Below are 16682 nucleotides of genomic sequence, written 5' to 3' on the forward strand. Positions count from 1 at the left end.
TTAACTCCTCCACACCTTTAAATCAACTCATTTTCAGTGTACAATTCTAAAAACTACTCTTCTGTATAAATCAGGAGTGCAGTTTGATTTGTTCTTGTTAAGAAGGAAGAAACCCGCCAGGTACCAAAGATAGAAGGGAGGAGAGAGGAGAGAGCCTGCCGTAAAGAAGTGCAACAAGTATTGTGAAATCAGACTGTCAAGGGAACAGAACTCACAAAAGAGAGAATCCAATACCAAGAACCCAGGAGAGGGGGAATATTTGGATAAGGTCATACAAGACCTAAGGTTTGTGAGCCCTCAAGAATATAAGAGATATACAAGTGAAGACCAGAGTGTTAAAAACTATTTCAAGGAAAATTGTTGTAAAGAAGGAATTTACAGAGAATGCAAGGCCCACAAGTATATGGGAAGAGCAAGGTGAACTCATGAAGGAAACAAGACTATCAGGGAAGATAACTTATATTTTAAACAGAGACATTTGTGTATCAATAACCCCAGGAGATAATATACAGCCTTAAGAGAAAGCCGTTGGGAAGAAGAGACGACCAGGAGAAGAGCAGTTGTCTTGGCCAATTTATGGTATTCGTATTAGCGGTAGGGTCAGGTAGAGTTAGGTTTGGGACTGAGAACAAAGCATACTTTTTACTTTCTGTCGTGGGACAAGCACCCTAACTTCATTTAGATAGGCAGAGTGATCCATTTAGTAAAAGGGAAAGATTGGCCTTTCTCTTATATTTCCATTAAAGAAAGGTAACATGTCTGCCATGTTTCAGACTCTTCTTCTGACCCGCCACATAAGGTACCACAAGTGGGATGTCAACCAACTGACAGAAGTTGGGGACCTGTGCTGTTCACAAAGTTAAGCCCAAGAGCTAAAGTCCCTACTGTAGCCACTGAAGAGTCCATAGGCTTTGACTTACAGAGCATAGTGGACATTTTGCAAAATCCTTACCATATATTTAAAAGTAGTGGAATGGCTGAGAGGAGGCGAAGTTATAAGACTGAACTGTGAAAGAACTTCGGGAAGGGGAAACACATTCCAATGATGCTGGAACTTTTGATTGTTTATTTCTTTGACACCCTTTTGGAACAAAGTTTAACTTGTGAACTAGAACTACAAATGATAGCCAAGAGAACATTAAGCCCTTTTGCACTTTATGATGGGTTTAGCGTGTGTGCGTCAGCGTAGGGTTTTGGACATAGGACGAAAAACTTTTTACTTTGGACTACTTGACAAGGACAGTAGTTAGTTTTGTTGAGGCTGGGAAATCCTTCAGAGTTAGAGAAAGACAAGCTTTTCTCCAGCCCATTTCTTTTACTAAATGTTTATAGCAATCAACACTATGCCTCTGTGTCAGTCTTACTCACGTTATGTCACATAGTTTAGAAACCTTTCCTGACTTTTTGGAGGTAACTAAATCTTATGCTTTACTTCACGTGCCTATTTTGCTCATTCTTATGGGGAAACTACTATTTTTATGTATTTAATTTTATTGGTTATTTATATATTTATACAACAAGACAGTGTTTCGAAGAACCACAAGGCAAAAGGGAAGGGAGCAGGGGAACAAATAAACAATGGAAATGACAATGAATAATAAGAAAACAAACAGACAACAGTCCTACTAGGCCTTTTGACATTCGGAACGTGCAAGTGCAGAAAAAAGGTGTTGGGGGAGGGGCTGTAAGTGCTAAAGGGATCCCTAGGGAGATGGGGGTGCCAGAGGTGCATGTTGGGGGAATGCAACAGGTAAGTGCATGAGGGGAGACACTCGAGCCAAAGCTGGAGGTCTACGCCCACAGGTAAGGTGTGCCCCTCTCCTTCGAGGGCGATGCCAGGCAAGCAACTGGGCCGCCACGGAGGCCAAGCATTTTCTAAACACCCTTTGGGCTGATTTCAAGCCAAATGGTAGGGCCTTGCACCACGACCTGTCGGAAACTTCAAAGTTTCTTGTGAATGGGGACATGGAAGTAAGCGTCCTCCAGGTCCAACAACGTCAAGAAATCCTCTTCTTCCAGTTGGCCAAGCACGTGCTGCAACATGACCATCCTGAATTTCTGCGACTTTAAGCTACTTGTTCAGACGGCGTAGGTCAAAGATGGGTCTCCAACCCCCTGTCTTCTTTCTTATCTGAAAGTATCTGGAATAGACACCGGAGCCCCGGAGCCTTTGGGGAACAAGCTCTAATGCCCCTTTCTGTAACATGGCTTGCACTTCCGCAAGGAGTTGAGGAATGTGCTGCTCCTGTCGAGGAACTAGTGGAATACGAGGGCACCTGCGTTGGAACTCCAAGGTGTGCCCCTGAGTGGGAGCATCCAGCACCCATCTGTCAGTGGCGATGATCTTCCCACTCGCTGATGAACCTCGCCAGCCGGCCTCCCAACGGGGAACTAAAGTGGGGGCCCGACATCTTGGCCGGATCAGGCTGGCCTGGGAGCGGCCTCTGTACACCTCCTGTGTGGAGGATCGGGGAGGTTGCCTATAAAATGTGGAGAAACCTTTAGACGATCTGCTCGACTTTCCCCTCAAGGAGCGGAAAGAAGATGAGCGATGCTGCTCAAGGGTACCAAGGGAATGTGCTGTATCGGTTTTTATGGCTTGGAGGGACTTGTCGACCACCTTCCCAAACAGATTCTCGCAATTGAAAGGCATATCCAGCACCTTTGCATGAACGTCCTGATGAAAGTTAGTGGCCTTCAACCATCCCTGCCGACGAACATCTGCCGGAAACCCGTTTCAGTGATGTCCACTGCCACCGTGATGGCATGGTCCGACGCCACCTCCCCTTCCTGAAAGAGGGCGAGAGCTTCCATTTTCTTGTCATCGGGGAGGAACTCCAGGATCGGGCCCAGCTTGTACCACAGCTCCCAGTCGTTCCCGGGCCAAGATAGCCAGGGCGTTGGGCGCCTTGATTGTGGATGCCACTGTGTAAATGACTGTCTTCCCCATGTCGTCCATCTTCTTTCCCTCGCTATCCGAGGAGACTGATGACGATGAGGCCGGGTTAGCGGAACGTTTCCTTGCGGCAGCTGACACTACAGAGTCCGGCGACGGTTGAGACCTCAGGCACTTGAGTCAGGCACCCTATACTACTTCTCCAACCTGTCTCGCTTGGCTGGAGCCGTGCATGGGTTCCTCATGAGGGCCAATCCCTCCTCCCAAATGTCGCCCAGAAGGGGTCCCACCATGATAATCTTACTCTTGGATTCTCGCCGCTGATACAAGAGACCCTCTTTCTTGGTTTCCTCCGGCGCCAGCTGGAACAGCTTGGACGCCTTGGAGATCATGGAGTGGAACGATATTACCTCGTACGGTGACCTCGTATGGTGGAGAAACTCAATGAGGAGAATCCAAATGTGGCAATTCTTCATCAGTTCCCGTGGCTGTAGTCGTACCTGTGTCCGTATCCGGTTCTGTTGGAGGAGTTGGGTCCCAATGTGGTGACAGATGTTTATGTGGAGGCATTGGATGCTTTCTCTTTTTACGCAGAGGCCGATTAGGAGCCTGCAGCGCCATGGGTACCGGTGCTGGTGGCAAGCTCTGTTGAATCTCTGTCACCAGGGCATGGAGAGTTGAGAGAATGTCCCCGAAATGTCCCATGGCTGAGGATAGAGTGCTGGAGCGCTAGGCCATGCGCCACCATAGTCATCCTCGTGGACTGTATGAACGGACTCTTGGTCATTGTGGTCCATGGATGCAATGTCCATGGGTTGAATACCAACCTTGGAGGGCTGTTTCTGGACCATTTCGCCCCCCCCTTTTTTCTACCCTGAGGGCCTTGAACCTAGACTGGTGTCTTTACCCCTCCAGGGGTACTTGCAGCCTTCGCTGACGGTTCTGCAGCTGTGTCGTGCTGTGGGGCAGGGACACCCTGTGCGCTGCAGATGCCACCCGCATAGGAGCGGCTCCCACTGCTGCGGTAGTCGCACCATAGTTATCGACAAGGACTTTGGCTGAGAATGTGGAGCCTGCTTGGGACATGTGGCGGCCTTTGCATCCTCTGGCCTAGGCCGGTCTGACTTCTCCCATAACTTGGCCGGGGTGGATGATTTCCTCTTCGAGGAGGAGCTTGATTGCGGGCTAGCTATGGAGGCAGACGGTGATGGTGATTGTGGCCTATCCAACTTGGGACCCACGGCAGTGGCAAACCCGGTGGACTTGGACTTGCGACTCTTGGCCTCATCTTGGACACCCACGGATAGGGCGACCTCAAAGGACTTACAAGAGAGCTCCTCGGACTGGCCGGTCCTGGGTTTGGCATGCTCCTGCTCGGAGCATGGGGCAGAGGCCTTGCTCGAACTGAGCCATGCCGCCAGCCTGCTATGCCGGTCCTTTTTGGTCATCTTCGAGAAGCCAAGGCATATCTCGCACCCATTCTCGTTGTGATCCGGGTGCAGACAGTAAAGACACTGCAGATCTTCCACAAACACATTCTGTAGCACGCATTTGGTGCAGGGCCTGAAGGTCCTTCCCCTCCGTCTCCTCCGACATGGTCGGATGACGCAGAGTAGGCCCAGGGTGGGCTTCTGGAAACTTCGACGAATCCTCGACCTTGAGGGGTGCAAAACTTCACCGACAACGTATCCCCGTTGCCAGCCGATGAGGAAAAGAGCACATGCGCTCTTGGACACAAAAACAACTTTTCTGCGAATAAATCTAGAAAAAAGTACTAAATAGCTCACAGAGCAAACTCGAGAACTCTTAACATTGAAGCGTGTGGTAAAAATCTGAAGATGGCAGCCAGAGGCGGGGCTTAGGGAGGGGACAGTCATTGGATGGGGCAGTATGACCAAGAGGACAGTGAGTGGCTTAGAGGAGAAATCGTTTTTTTTTTTTAAATATGTTTATTTTAAACCAATTCACAGGTGAGAGAAAAATGCATGGTAAAAAAACTTTATAAATAACCCCCTCGCCCCCCTCCCCCCCCATCAGTCCCCAAGAAATGAGTTTCATCTATCAATGCCCTCTGCTTCGGCTCTGAGTCCCTCCCCCCCAACCCTGCCCCCTCCCCCCATAGTCCAGAGGCCCCCGCCCACAGGGGACCTCCCTCCATGCCAAGGACCCTTCCGACCAAGGGAGGTTTTTTTTAGTTAGAGCCGGGAAGCTCAGATCGTAGTCCAGGAAAGGAGCCCAAATGGTCAAGAAACAATGTAGGAGGTCTGCTCTGGCCGCCGATACTTTTTCAGCAATTAGGATGTCCCACATCTTCACCCACCAGAGACACATAAATGGCGAGTGACTGATTCTTCCGGCCAAAAGAAATTGGGTCAGCAGCTTGGCTCGCTTTCCAGATCTTGGGTAGACCCCAGAGACAGGGGCCCCCAGGAGAACAGGCTCTGGTGCTAATGGGATCGTTATTCGGGTAATGTTTTCGATAGTGGCCAAGCATTGACTCCAGAAGGTTTTCACCTTTGGGCACAACCACCACATATGAAAGTAGGAGCCTGATTGTCCGCAGAGTCGCCACCAACAGCGATCCAGGGCCCGGTTTATACGGTGAAGCCTGTGGGGGGATGGGGGGGTAGTACCAGCGCAAAAGTACTTTATTGGCGCATTCCCTGTTGGTGATACAGAAGGGTGAAGTGTCCGCATCCAAATGTCCACCAAAGCCTGAACCTCCAGGGGGTGCCCCACGTCTGCCTCCCATTGTAACCTATGCGGGGCCCTCATGGCCGGAAAGTCTCTCTGTAGGAGTTTATATAGGGTGGAGATCTTTCCCCGTGGCGGGAGATCCTGCAGGGTAAGCTCGAGGGAAGTGAGGGTGTGTGTCGCCGTCTGTAGAGTTTGAGGATGCAAGCACCAGTGGTGTAGTTGAATGTAGGGGAATCTATTCGCTTCCGTGAGTTGGAAGGCCGCTTTGCATTACTCAAATGTGCGAGGTTGGCCCCCTTTGAAAAGTTGGCTCAGGGTTTCCAGACCCCCCGCAGTCCAATTTTAAAGTTCCGGGATTGGGCCCCAGGGGAAAATGCCAGGTTGTGGAATATCGGTGTTAGGCAGAAACCTGTGCAGTTCCCTTAGGGACCACTGCAAAAAGTTTAAGACTACAGGTGTTAGCAGTAAACCCAATTGGTAGCAGTCTGTACCACCCAGAGTTACCTGGTAGCTGTGGCTGAGAAGTCAGACTTCTCTCAAGAAGAGTTAGGCAGTAAATAGTGTAAACACATGAAGTACAAAGAGACAGTAGCACAAGCAAACACTGACCAGAGCTTTGGTATAAAAGTATATAATTATTTATTTAAAAACACACTTGTAAAAATACACTGGCACTAATATGTCAAGCAAGTTCAAACACAGTCACTAGAAATATACACCTCCCTAATTAATTATTTAACAAATCTAGGTTAGTACACCACTTATTTAGCAAAACAGAGGTGAGCGCGTAACCATAGATGGCACTCCAATAATGATTTAAAAAGGGAGAGAAAAGGCAGAAATAGGAAAACACACAATACCAACACTTTTAAAGAACCACAGCAAGTCAAGAAAGGCAGGGTCTACTGTAGAGCAAAAAGTTCATAGGCCAGGCCCACTCTTGGAGAGCAAGGCGGAATGTGCCCAAGATCACACAGTTGAAGTACACTTTAAAAGTCTTTGCAGATAGTTCAAAAGGGAGTTAGATCAGTTCAGAAAGGTAATGTTAACGGGTCTGAGGTCACCCCAGGATAGAGAGTCAAGGGTTTACGGGACACCTTGAACAGTCTGTTGCAAGGGAGACCAGGCCGGACACAGTACCTGAAATGGTGAGAAAGCTCCAGCGGGGGCAGTTGTTCCTGGCAGCGGGTGCAAGTCAGTGCTTCGTCCAGGGGAAGAGAAGATCTAGATGTGGAGTAAAGCTGGAGGTCGTTGCACTGCCAGGGAAGAAACCAGCCGCGGAGTTACCCGGTTAAAAAGTACTACCCTTTTATTCGCGGTAGTGGTGAAGCGTGGCTATCCGGCTGCCGGGGTGCTTGGCACGGGTGATTCGACCACGAGACGATCCAGGAAGGCGAAAAAGGTGAACTGGTTAACCCCACCAGCTCAAAGGAAGAAGACTCTGCAGGAAGAAGATCTTCTCCGTCGTTGGGAAGTGGCGAGTTCGGTTCAGCAGGGCTCCACCGGTGGGGTCGTCATTGCGGGTCGGCTCAGCTTCTCCCTCTTCGGATTCTTTAGGTCCTGTGGCAACTTCTGAGGTTCCAGTCCCCAAAGCCCTGCTTTTATGCAGAAAACCCCCATTCATCAGTCCTAGCTGTCACTCAAACATGCCAAGTGGTGAGCCGGGCGGCTCACCACTCGGCCAATCACACAAGAGTGCGACTTGAGTTGCCGAGGCAACTCAGTCCAGGGTGCCTATTCCCCCCTCCCACACATCCTGTAGATCCAGACAGAGTGGCACCACTTTTGGAGGCTTCTGTGCAGAAGCCCGCCAAAAGTGGAACAAAGGGCTCGACTTGGGTTGGAGTTACAGAGGCGAACACAAACGCCATTTTAAAACCCTGGCAAAAAGACCCAACCGGGAAATAAATATTAAATAAATAACCCGGCGGTATCTTTAACATTGCACCAAAAAAAGTGGTGCGTTTAAAATGAATGGGAAAATCCCATAGGAAATATTCCAGTGGAATATTTTGCGTGGTAACCACTGCCACCAGCCAGAAACTCAACAAGGGGGGACTGGACAGTGCCCCCTTGAAAAACAGACCCAGGGGTAATCGAATTACCCCTACCAGTACTTCCACAATATGATAGTTTGTACTGGTTCTGTTCACAATTTAAGACTATTAAAGTCAATGGTGACTTTACATGCCCTGGGAGACAGTAATCAGTCCCAGGGTATGGAGTCTATGTTTGAGGGCCACTATGACACCCCTGTGTTACTGCACTGAGGGTGTTGTGTACCACACTTACCAAAAACACATGAAGCCGTATGGAGTAAAAGACCCCTTAGCCTATAAAACACATTACGAAGCCAAAGGACATTCTCAAATCATGCTTAAGAGTGGGAGAAAAAGAGTCTCACTCTTAGCAGGAGAAAAAATTAAACGCCAAAAATCCAGCAAAGCTGCTGGGGGACTCACTAGGTTTGGGAAATTAGCCTATACAGAGAATTCTCCCTAACAATCGGGGAGGAGGGACCCAGTCCCCTCGGGCCACCCTTGCGTTTTAAGGCCCCGTCCCATATACTCAGGGTATGTTTGGTGGAGGTTAATATTTTTGCCCATTGCCGGCGCAATGGGGGCGAGATGTGTGGGAGGCGGTGCAGCGGGAGCGGCAAACGAGATTGCTGTGCTTCCACCCATCTTGAGCACTCGGAGGTCATTAGCCAGGCCTGGGTGTGAGCTAATTGTGCCGCCACTTGGTACCCCCGCAAGTCAGGGACCCCATCACGCCTAGTTTGGCGTTGCCCATCAGTTTTCTGAGGAATCCTGGCTTTTTTACCCCTCCAAACGAACCGAAATATTTTTCTTTGTAGACGGCGGAGCAGGATCCTGACAGGCAGGGAGGAACAGGCATATAGGAACCTCAGGAGGAGGTTCATTTTACAGGCAGTAATGCGCCCCATAAGTGAGATTTCTTGCGTTAACCAGCGATCTAGGTCCCTCTTGGGAACTTTGAAAAGCGGTGGGAAACTTACTCGGTACACCTCCCTCGGGCACGCGGGAATATGAACCCCCAGGTAGGGAATCATTTTTTTGTTCCATTGGATCAGGCTGAGAGAGTAGAGGACCTCCCGCTCACCTGGATCTAGGCCTATCCCCAGCCTATGGATTTATTGAAGTTAATGGTGAAGCCCGTGAGCCTCCCAAAACTATCAATTTCAGAAAGGGCATGCTCCAACGAGGTACCAATCTCTGTGATGGTTAGCAGCACATTGTGTGCGTAAAGGGCTATTTTATGCTGGCAGGGGCCAGTTTGTAGGCCCTTAATTTTGTCGTTTAGTCGAATTCTCTGAGCAAAGGGCTCCATGGCAAATAGGAGCGGGGATAACGGACATCCTTGCCTGCTTCCACAGGTTAGGGGAATTGGGCTAGAGAGGGAGCCATTGGCCCTGAGCAGAGTTTTAGGGGATTTATAGTTGGCCAAGATAATTTCTGGAAGGCCAGTCCGAAGCGGAATGCCTCCGGGGTGAGGCGCATAAAGGCCCAGTCGACTTTGTCGAACACTTTCTAGCGTCCAGGGCCAGAAGTGCCAGCTTTCGCGAGTCTTGAGAGGCAATGCCGATTAAATTCAGGGCTCTACGAATATTATCTCCTGTGGTCCTGTTTTTAATAAAGCCTGTTGGGTCCGGGCTGATTATATCGGGGAGTACGTTTGTCAGGCGGTTTGCTAGGATTTTGGAGTAGATATTTGCATCTATGTTCAAAAGGGAAATGTGTCTGCAGGAGGTATTGTCCCTGGGGTCTTTGCCTGGCTTGAGTAGCAGTATGATGATGGATTTCTGCATGGGGGGGTCACGGAGCCTGATTCACTAAAGGAGTTGAAGAGTTTGATCAGGGAGGGGATCCATTGGGGCCAGACGATTTTGTAAAACTTGGAGGAGTATCCGTGTGGGCTCGGCACTCGAGGCTTGAGGGCTTTAATGGCAGAATCAACCTCCTCACCTGAAATCGGAGCCTCCAGGCTCTCCCGGACCGAGTCTTTCAGTTGGGGATGTGCCACCTTCCGCAAATATTCCTGTTGTTCACCTTGGTCTCGCAATGACTGTCATTACTTCGGACAGGTGGGCCGCCTCTAGACGCAGTTTCTCCTGCTCCGCGTATTGGACCACGCCATGTTGGTCATGGAGCCCAATGATCGTGTTTTTCCTCTTTGTCTTGGCCAGTTTCACCACCAGAAGTTTGTTTGCTTTGTTGTTTCTGGCATAATAGAATCGTTTAGCTTTGGCTAGTAGATGTGCTGTGTTTTCCGTATAGTGTGCTTCTAGTTTTTTCCGAGCGGTTTGTATTGCTCATTGGGTTTTTGGGGACCAGCCTTTACGCTTATGATTCGCTTGGCTTGTCGGACTTCCTCCTTGAGGACCAGCCGGGCTTGTTGTTTTTATGCTTATGATATGCTGCTCCTTGCGCAATCAGTTCCCCCCTCACTACCACTTTCATGGCGTCCCAGGTGTTCGCTGGGGAGGTTTCTTCATTTAGGTTTCCTTTGAAAAAGTGTTGGATCGTTTTGGCAATTGCGTGTCTCAGCCGCATCTCATTGAGCATGGGGTCATACAGATTCCATCGGCATTGCAGGTTTGGCTCTGGGTCATGTCCTGGAAGGGCCAGAGCTATAGGAGCGTGATCGGATAGTATCCTGGATCCGATGGATACCTCATCAACATAGGCCAAGATCTGTGAAGAAGTCACTATTAGGTCGATCCTCGAGAATGTCCTATGTACATGGGAGTAAGAAGAGAAATCCATCTCAGTGGGATGGAGAACCCGCCAGGAGTCCACCACATTTAAGGTCCTGAAGAGGTGGAGGAGGCTGACAGCGAGTTTGAAGTCTTTGGGGGCAGGAAGGTGCAATCTATCTTTTGCCGGGACAGGGACCCCATTGAAGTCTACTCTGATAATAATTTGGCCCTCTACATAGGGGGAGAGGGCATTTCCCAAAGTCTCGTAAAAGGTAGTTTGACTTTCGTTGGGGGCATACACAGAGATTAACAAGTACAATTGTCCCAGCAGTAGGCATTTAACCGCCACGTAGCAACCCTCGAGGCATTGTTTCGTTTCCAGAATTTGAGGGTTCAGCCCTCTTGCAAAAAGGATTGCTGTTCCCCCTTTTTTGGTGCCACTGGAGGCCAAGAATTGAAGCGGGAAGTGGCTGTTGCGAAGCCACAGTCAGCTGGAAGATGGGTCTCTTGTAGAAAGGCCACCGCGGCTACTTCGTCCAGCAGTCTCTGCAAGATGGATTTGCTTTTAGCAGGGGAATTCAGCCCCCTTATATTAAGTGAGACAAATTTCAGTATTCGATGAGTCGGGTTGGAATCCGAGGCCGCTGTGAGATCCGGGCGTGACGATTGCGGTGGGTGCGGGTCAGCCATCATTCAGGGGTATTCTTGGCTCATTGTCACCTTGTGATTGGGGTTTTAAACTCGGCCTCCAATGGGAGGCCAAACCTTTAATAGGGCCAAACTTGTTCCCCCAGCCAACCGGGCTGGGACAAATAACGAGATCAGAGTTTCACTCTAAGGAATTTTTGATGGCATATCGCCTGGCGTATGGCATGGGCCGTGGGCAGCCCGCAGTGTGTACTTGCAGTTGCGTGTTTCGGTGCGGCAAATCTATACCTGTGCAGAGTGTGATTTTCGAGGGAGTGGCGAGGATGAACTTTTTAGAGTCAGGCCGGGGCCGCCTAAGAATTGCCAGTTTACCTCTGTGCCTTCTGAAGCCGGATTCTTTGAGCCCCCGGGCGAGTCAGGGCGCAGGATTGATTCTGCATCTTCGAGGTGACTGATCCTCCGAGGGTACCCTTTTAGGAAAGCTGAAGGGCTGTTGGGAACAGGCATCGGTATCGGATTTGGTGTTCCTGGAGGAACAGTCAGTGGACGGAGAGCTTCTCTCTTTTGCAGTGTCAGGAGGGAGAGATCTTGGAATATTTGGAGGGGGAGCCCTGAAAAGTCAGTTCATCCCGGGACCGGCCTATTGCTGAAATGGCTTCTTTGGTGGTGTAGAAGTGCACCCTGTTATCACGTCAGGGGGAAGTCGGAGCCCACCCCCCCCGTCGCTGGCGCAATCTGTGGGTGCGGTACAACAGCAGCTGTGGCTTGTCTAGCTGTGGTAGTAAAGACTGGAAAAAGTCGCCCACATATTCCGCCAGGTCTTTATCTGGAACCGAGGATGGAATTCCCTGTATCCGCAGGTTGTTGCGTCGTGCCCCATTTTCGAGGTCCTCTTGCTTGAATTCGAGAATTTCACATTTGTACTGGAGCGTTCGGACCGAGTGTTGGACCTCCACCAGGGCAACAGAGTGTTCTTGAGAGCAATCCTCCATCTCCCCCAGTCTCTGTTCTGGCTCCGTGACCCTCTGGTCGGTCTGTTCCAGTTTTGAGGCGAGTTCCACCATCCACAATTTGAACTCCGTCTTAATGTCCAACATAAAGGCTTGGATGTCCTCTTTGGTGGCTAATGATCCTCTATCTTCCGAGGCTTTGTGAGGTGTGAGTTTAGGAGTTTCAAGCCTCTTCCCTTTGTCCCCCGAAAGGAGCACTGTGGCGATGTCAGGATTTTTAGTGAGTTTTGACTGCTAGGACATTGTTACCACTGGTCGTTAAAGGGAGGGGGATTTGAGGTTTCCAGGCGGAAGAGTACCAATGGAGGAAAGGACTTGCCACAGACCGCCAGTTCCAGGGAGTGGGGGGGGTGGCAAGGAAGACTGTCTGAGACATCTTCTATGTTGCTTGCAAGACCTTACCAGTTGTTGCGGGTAATTGATAGATGAGCGGGAGCCGTGGGGGAGCTGGGTCCCCTGCAAGTGTAGGGGGTGAATTTTCAAAGAGAAGAGGCGAGGGCTCCCAGGCCGCTCCGGGGAGGGTTAAATGAAGGATGTTGCGGTTCCTGGCGGTGTGGGGCTTATGGTTTATTTGCCCCTTGGGTCCTGCAGGTTCAGCTCGTAGTTGTGGGTGCCCCCCTCTAGGGGAAGCAGGCCAGCCAAAGTTTTGCGCAGTGGAAGGGGGGGGGTGACACCGCAGTGGGCCGGGGCGCCCCAGGCAGTGGATGCAGGCTCAAGCGTAGTCTGGAGCGAGGGGGGGGTAGATAAAATAGTCTGGGCTCACCTGCCACCGGGGTGGTCTAGATGGGGACTGTTGCTGGCAGTGTGGGGCTTACGATTTGCCTGCCCCGTGAGTCCTGCAGGTTCTGCTTTTGGTTACAGATGCCCCCTCCAGAGAAAGCAGACCACTTACAGATCTGTGCAGGGAAGGGCCATATCGCTTTGGGGGGGTGCCCCAGGCAATGGATGTAGGCTCAGGTATGGTTCAGCGCGGGGGGGTCCTAGATCGAGTAATCCAGATCACCCGAGGGCCCCTGCCGCCTCAGGTAGCCCCCAGGAGTTTGGGTATGCTGGGTTTCTACTGAAGAGCTTTGTGTCCTGATAAACGCTGTTCCCGGAACACCAGAGGGCCCCGAGGGACCGGAGCATGCCGGAGTGAGGATCAGGCGGCGAGGAGGAACTCCTGCCCGAAGTAGGCCCCCCCTCCTCCAGCAGGTGGTGCGGAAGAGAGGTGGTCCGTGGTATCTCCGAGGGGGCCCGGCGACAGTGGCTCCCACCGCGGCACCACCTGTGAAGTCGGGGCGCCATGCCACTCCCCAGACAGAGCCTTGCGGCGTTCACCGTGTCCCCCGGTGCTCCACAGGGGCCGGGTGCATCTCTCTCCCCGGGCCAATGCAGGAGGAACCTCTCGCGTTCCGAGAATGCGATCGGGTAGTAGTCCCGAAAGCTCCGCCCAGAGACAGTTCAAGTAGGTTGAGGGGCAGCCAGATCCCCTCCACACTGCTACACACAGCCGCGATCCCCTGCCACTAGTCTTCCATCGACGCTGTAGGAGGTCTCCTCGGGTCTGATCGCCATTTTATGATGATACCGCAGCGGACCCGCAATCTTCTTCGTTCCCGCCTCAGGCTTCCCGCGGGAGGTGGCAGCTCATTTTCGCCCCATCTGCTGCTCGGGGTCTCTGAATACTGTGAGGCATTTTCTTTTTAGAAGGTTCGCTGAAACCTTGCCTTAATCAGCTAGCGCTGCGGGCTTCCCACGGAAGCCATCAGGAGAGCGACCACATTGCTGGAGCTCCAGGCCACGCCTCTCTGAGAAATACAGTTTTAAAGTGAAAGTGAAACTGTTTTTTCTTTAACCGAGGATTCCCAGACAGACTAAAGGGAATATTCAGAGCATGTGAATCCATGCCAGACCACTTGCTGGAGAAGGTGCATTATAGTAAGGTGGGTTATGGGGATATTGTGCTTGCTCTAGGATATCGTCCCTAAATCCATAGGGGAACTCCCTTCCCATGTGCTCCTCCCTCATATTACCACCCCCAGGGGGTCTTCTGAACAGTGGCCGCACCACCCTAACCATATGAGAAGGGGTGTCCCCAAGGAAAACGGATGACATCCTGATATTCGTCACACTTGTAAATACACACTGGGCACATGGCAAGAAAAGTGCTAAGGCAAAATGAACAACAAATTGACCACCAGTGTGGGATGCAAGGTTACCAATATAAACAGCAATGGTTGCACCAATGTAGGTACTAGAGGAGAGAGTAAGGCCAAACTGTCACGTTTCTCTGTGTAGCAAAAATCCTTGCAACGTCCCTTTTAGGGAATAATCCCATCTGTGAATTGGTCATATGTTTTGAACATTTACCCAATTAAAATTTTGAAAAACAAATGTAGAAGGTTACATGCAAAAATTAGCTAGATGTATGGCTGGGTTCTTGTTGTCTTGTTCCACGGGGTATCTGATTATTTCATATTCATCTAATCAGGTCACTTACCAGTTTGGTAGTGTCATGTAATTATTAAAGTGCATACCTCTGCCTAAAAGAAATCTATAGAAAAAAAGTTTTTTAATTGTTTATATGGTTTACCAAAACCTTTACACAAATATCTCACAATAAAACATCGCAAGATTAACAAAAGCAATCTCTTAGAAGAAAAAGGAAAGAAAAAAGAAAGTGAATTAAGGAAAAAACAACTGAGCTAAAATGTACTTCAATTAAAACATACCATTCTAACCTAGCATAGTGTAAACCTTCTTGATAAAGTGCACGAGTACAATAAACCATCCTCGTTTATTTACCAAAAAACTGTTGATACAAGAATTCTTTTGTGTTTACAAAATCATAACTGCAAACAAATTTGTGGAAGAACAGGTATAAAACTTTTCAGGTCTTGGTCCATGCTATAGGAATATGCTTCCAAATGTCCATCTCTCCATGGCTTTTACAGAGGCAACAGTATTTCTTAACTTTTGTGATAGCTCTCCTTGGGGCCCCGGTACAGAGTTGGTTCAGCCTAAACCTTCTAAATTTCATCTGATATTTGGCATCTGGGAAGCGTATTAAAAATGGTATCATACTTACAGTACAGTATTTGCGCATTATTTTACAGATGCATAAACATGTAAAGCCTCACTCTGTTTAGCCCAATCATATTCACACAGTTTACGTTTCATTATTACATGTCTTCATTGCATCTAATTTCATTAAAGACATTCCTGCATTCCCTTCTGAATAATTTTAAAGACAGCAGCATTCCCCTGAGCAAAACTTCTTTGAGAATTACATCCCCATTGGAGGATAAGAATTTTTTGAAGAATCTTAATTAGGTCACTTAGGCACACCCATTTTATTAAAAAACATCCCAAACTTTCATCCCGAATTTGATATCATAATTTAGACATCATCTAATTGAAATTACAATGGATGTTCCATAAAACCGCTTTTTTTATTCTGAACGGAGGGAGTGGTTCGAAGTGCAACACTGCTAACGATGGTCAGGCACTTGGTAGAGGTTTGTGGAAATTGGATGTAGCAAGTTCCGTATTATGGACATTCATGCTCTGTGCGTTTTTCCATAATCCAGAGCATAAATGGACCACTTCCTAGCTCACCCATTCCATGTACACCATCTCCCAGAAATTTGATACCAACCTCATTACATTAAGCAACCTATTTTTCTTGGTAAAGGCCACCTAAATAGCTATCCTGTTAGTTTTCAAAAGAAGATGCCCTCAGTCACGGTTCACCAGACAACCAATTCCACACACAAGAAAAAGTAACATACTTGATATTTTTGCAAAGTTTGCCTTGGAGTTATCAAACATATCTGTAATGCCAAGACTTTTTAGAGGATCCTTCAAATCAGTTTCTGCCTCTGTTGTGAACCTGTAAGGAAGACACAAATACAATTTATTAGTTATTGTTCTGAAAAGTGTTATAGATAACATGAAGGGGAGAAAACAAAACCTAAAACCAAAATTCCATTTATAAATGAAATGTGTGATTATTGTCAACAAGGACAATATTGACTATTACTCAATTCCTGGCATTTTCTTCAAGGAAGAAAAACCAAAAATGTCATATGGGACGAAATTGGTTGATTATTTATTTATTATTTAGATTTGGTTTTATAAAATATACACATTTCTTACAATTGCTTAGAAAATTATTTTATAATATAAAACGAACAATAGAATAAATACATTGATAAATGTTAAGTATACACTTCTTATAAAACACGTATTTACAAATTATTATACAGAATATAAATGTTCACCCAACATGGTATTTCCCACCACGAGGCGCCCCCCAAAACATTTAATTGTTGCACCTGCCAAAGTAAAACAAATCCTCCTAACCTTCAAAGCCTGAGTAAGTGGCCTCAAACACCAGTACAAGGTGTTTCCAACTTTCTTCATCATCAGAAGATTTACAACACGACTATATCTTTCCCAGCATGAGAGACCATGATGTGGGCCTGTGATATTAAGTGTGCATAATTCATTAAACCGAATTCTCATAAATGTCATTCGATACCTTCTATCTGAGAACTACATAAGGTGGATGCGTATTAAACTCCATAATCATGTACTTATAATGCTTATAAACCTTATAGTTTAGTCCGGTCCCGGAGGATGATTTTGAATTTTACTCTATTGAGATTACATAACCAGCTCCTCGATGTTCAAACTAATATAATTCATAAAGGCCAGACACTCATTT

General features: G+C 48.4%; 1 protein-coding gene across 1 annotated transcript in view; it reads right to left on the minus strand.

Annotated features, from left to right (window-relative positions):
* The window catches only part of SERPINE2 (serpin family E member 2), a 641152-nt gene that overhangs the window by 110623 nt on the left and 513847 nt on the right, over positions 1 to 16682 (minus strand). The window contains exon 6 of the mRNA XM_069618158.1: positions 15745 to 15845. Within this exon, the coding sequence (XP_069474259.1) occupies positions 15745 to 15845 (101 nt within the window). The remainder of the gene's footprint in view (positions 1 to 15744; positions 15846 to 16682) is intronic.

This window comes from Ambystoma mexicanum, chromosome 10, assembly GCF_040938575.1.
Source record: "Ambystoma mexicanum isolate Mex_15411 chromosome 10, UKY_AmexF1_1, whole genome shotgun sequence".
In the NCBI taxonomy this organism is placed as follows: domain Eukaryota; kingdom Metazoa; phylum Chordata; class Amphibia; order Caudata; family Ambystomatidae; genus Ambystoma; species Ambystoma mexicanum.